The sequence below is a fragment of the Eptesicus fuscus genome, chromosome 2, assembly GCF_027574615.1.
Source record: "Eptesicus fuscus isolate TK198812 chromosome 2, DD_ASM_mEF_20220401, whole genome shotgun sequence".
Lineage (NCBI taxonomy): Eukaryota > Metazoa > Chordata > Mammalia > Chiroptera > Vespertilionidae > Eptesicus > Eptesicus fuscus.
In genome coordinates, this window is record NC_072474.1 from 87,091,167 (window position 1) to 87,093,603 (window position 2,437).

A 2,437-nucleotide genomic window follows, 5' to 3' on the forward strand; every position below is an offset into this window, starting at 1 on the left:
CGTTTGTGGCATCAACTCCCTAACAGCCTCTCCCGATTTCTTATCTCTTTTCCAGCGCCTCTGCCACCATCCTCATTTCGTCTCTGTCATTGCCCCTAGAATTGCCCCAAATTTGTTTCCCCACAGATGTATTTTAAGCGAGAGAGCCTGTGGTGATCCATCTAAGGCACAAACCCAGCCCTGTGGTTCCTTCCTTAGAGCCTTTTGGTTGTTCCCATCTCATGCACAGAGTATAAGGCCCTTCATGGCTGGGCCTCTATTGTAGCGTCCATCGTTAAGACACACACTTGCTCCTGTACGCTGTCCTGTCTCCCTTCCACCAGCCCACTTCCCGGCCTTGCCAACGCTATTCATATTTCAAAATCCTGTTTTTGTATTACCTCCTTTGTGAAACCTTCTCAAAAACACCCCCCAGAGAATTAATCACCCCTCCTTAGCACCTCTTTGTACATACTTTGGTCACTACAATGTCTACTATGTTCTGTATCGTGTTCTTTCTGCTTATGCCTATCTGCGTTATAGAACTCCTTTAGGACAGAGACCTTGGCTTATAAATCTTCACACTCCAAGTATATACCCAAGATAATCAATATTAGTAATTAATATTCATTTTGTTGCTAAGCTGGTTCTGTGCTCAGGGCCTTTGCAATGGCTCTTCCTTCCTTGAGAACTCTTCCTCTGTATGTTCACATGGCTTCTTGTCTCCGGTTGCAGCTGATGTCACCTGAGGCACTTTATTAAATAGGCCTTCCCTGATCACCCAATTAAAATAGTACCCAGTCAGTCTTCATGTTACCTTGTTTATTTTCATAGCACTTACCTTAATCTAAAACAATTATTTGTTTTATTCTCTCTCTTTCTCTCTCTCTCTCCAACCCTCCACCCCAAACTAAAATAAAAGCCATGAGAGTAGGAGCCTGTCTGACATCAAAATGATTGGCACAAAATATGAAATCAATAAACACTTCTTTAATTTGTTGAGTAAATTTTTGTAAGAGAAGAAATAAAAAGAAGAAAATTAGAAGACATACTGGGTGAGCTTTATGCCAAAGCAAAATTTGTTCTTTTCTTTGCTCTCGGACTAGATTATAAGATTCCAGAATTCAATTATTCTTTATATTTACTGAGCCAGGCCTAACATGATGAGTATATTTTCTGTTGCCCAGATATTTCTTAGCAACCAAGTTAATTAATAAATTGGATTTCTATTGATGAAAGGGTATAGTGATCTTTCTGCAGGAACAAATAAGATCGTAAACATTTAAGGTAAACTCATTTTCTGTGCTGGCATTTAGAGGTATTGAGTCTATTAGTAATTAGGCAATGCAACATCAAAGAATTTAAACATGAATTAGTAAGGTCCAAACTGGAAGTTGGTTCACATTTGATAGAGGCTACTGGATTTATGAGCCAATTCAGACCCTTGGTGCTTTAATCTTGAACTGTGAGATCACCAGAAATCATTCTACCTGGGTTAAATTAAATCAACTCACTTCAAAATACCTCCACTGAATTAAGATCTAATTGAATGTAATCATAAGAAATGCCCACTTGTTAGACCTAACTTTAAAAAAGTTAATTATAAAGGAATTATTTAGGGTACTCATTAATTCATATAAGGAATTGCCAATGTTGACAAGGACTGAGAACTATCTGTTAAATATAGCAATAAGGTTATTTTTAATTTTGGCAAAAGTAGTTTCATTAAAATTTAGATTATAATGGGATGAGAAAAGAATGATTGGGAATAATGTGGTGAAAAGTATAGACTATTTTAAATTTTATGTACAAAGAGATAGCATTCTGTCATAAGGTAGATGTCTTGAATGACCCACTCATGGAAGTTCACTTAAGTCCAACGTAATGAAGCCTATGACCTTGGCATACTGACGGAAACACTGGTGGCACATGTTGAAGCCATATTTCCGGATCAGACCCTGGCGTTTTGAGCAGACGCAGCAAGAACGAGAACCCTGGCCGAATTTCCTCGGATAGCTCCAGTAGAGTTGCTGGTGACCCATCTTGCTGTCTGTAGCAACAAGGCAAAAGGCAAGTATAGACTATTCTTTACAAGAGCTTAGCTGTTTGGTGAAAGAAAGACATAGAGTGAAGACTGCATGGAAAATAAGGAATCGATGAAGGTTAGTTTTGTTTTTTAATTCCATAGAGTCTTTTAAAAAATATTTATTAATTGATTTTAAAGAGAGGGGGAAAGAAAGAGAGAGGAATATCGATTTTTGTTTTTCCACTCACTTATGCATTCATTGGTTGATGCTTGTATGTGTCCTGACCAAGAGGTGGAAAATGCAACCTTAGCGTATCAGGACAATGCTCTAACCAACTGAGCTACCTGGCTAGGGCCTAATTCTATACCAGTAGAGCCTTGACAGTAATTGTCAAGGAGAAGAGTTGAGAATATGGGAATGAGCAGGGATAA

General features: G+C 38.3%; 1 protein-coding gene across 1 annotated transcript; it reads right to left on the minus strand.

Annotated features, from left to right (window-relative positions):
- Positions 1-1,835: 1,835 nt before the first annotated feature.
- Positions 1,836-2,021, minus strand: LOC103284953 (40S ribosomal protein S29-like). The gene has a single exon (XM_054729201.1). It carries the CDS (start codon positions 2,019-2,021, stop codon positions 1,836-1,838), a length of 186 nt encoding a protein of 61 aa, XP_054585176.1.
- Between the last annotated feature and the right edge of the window lie 416 nt (positions 2,022-2,437).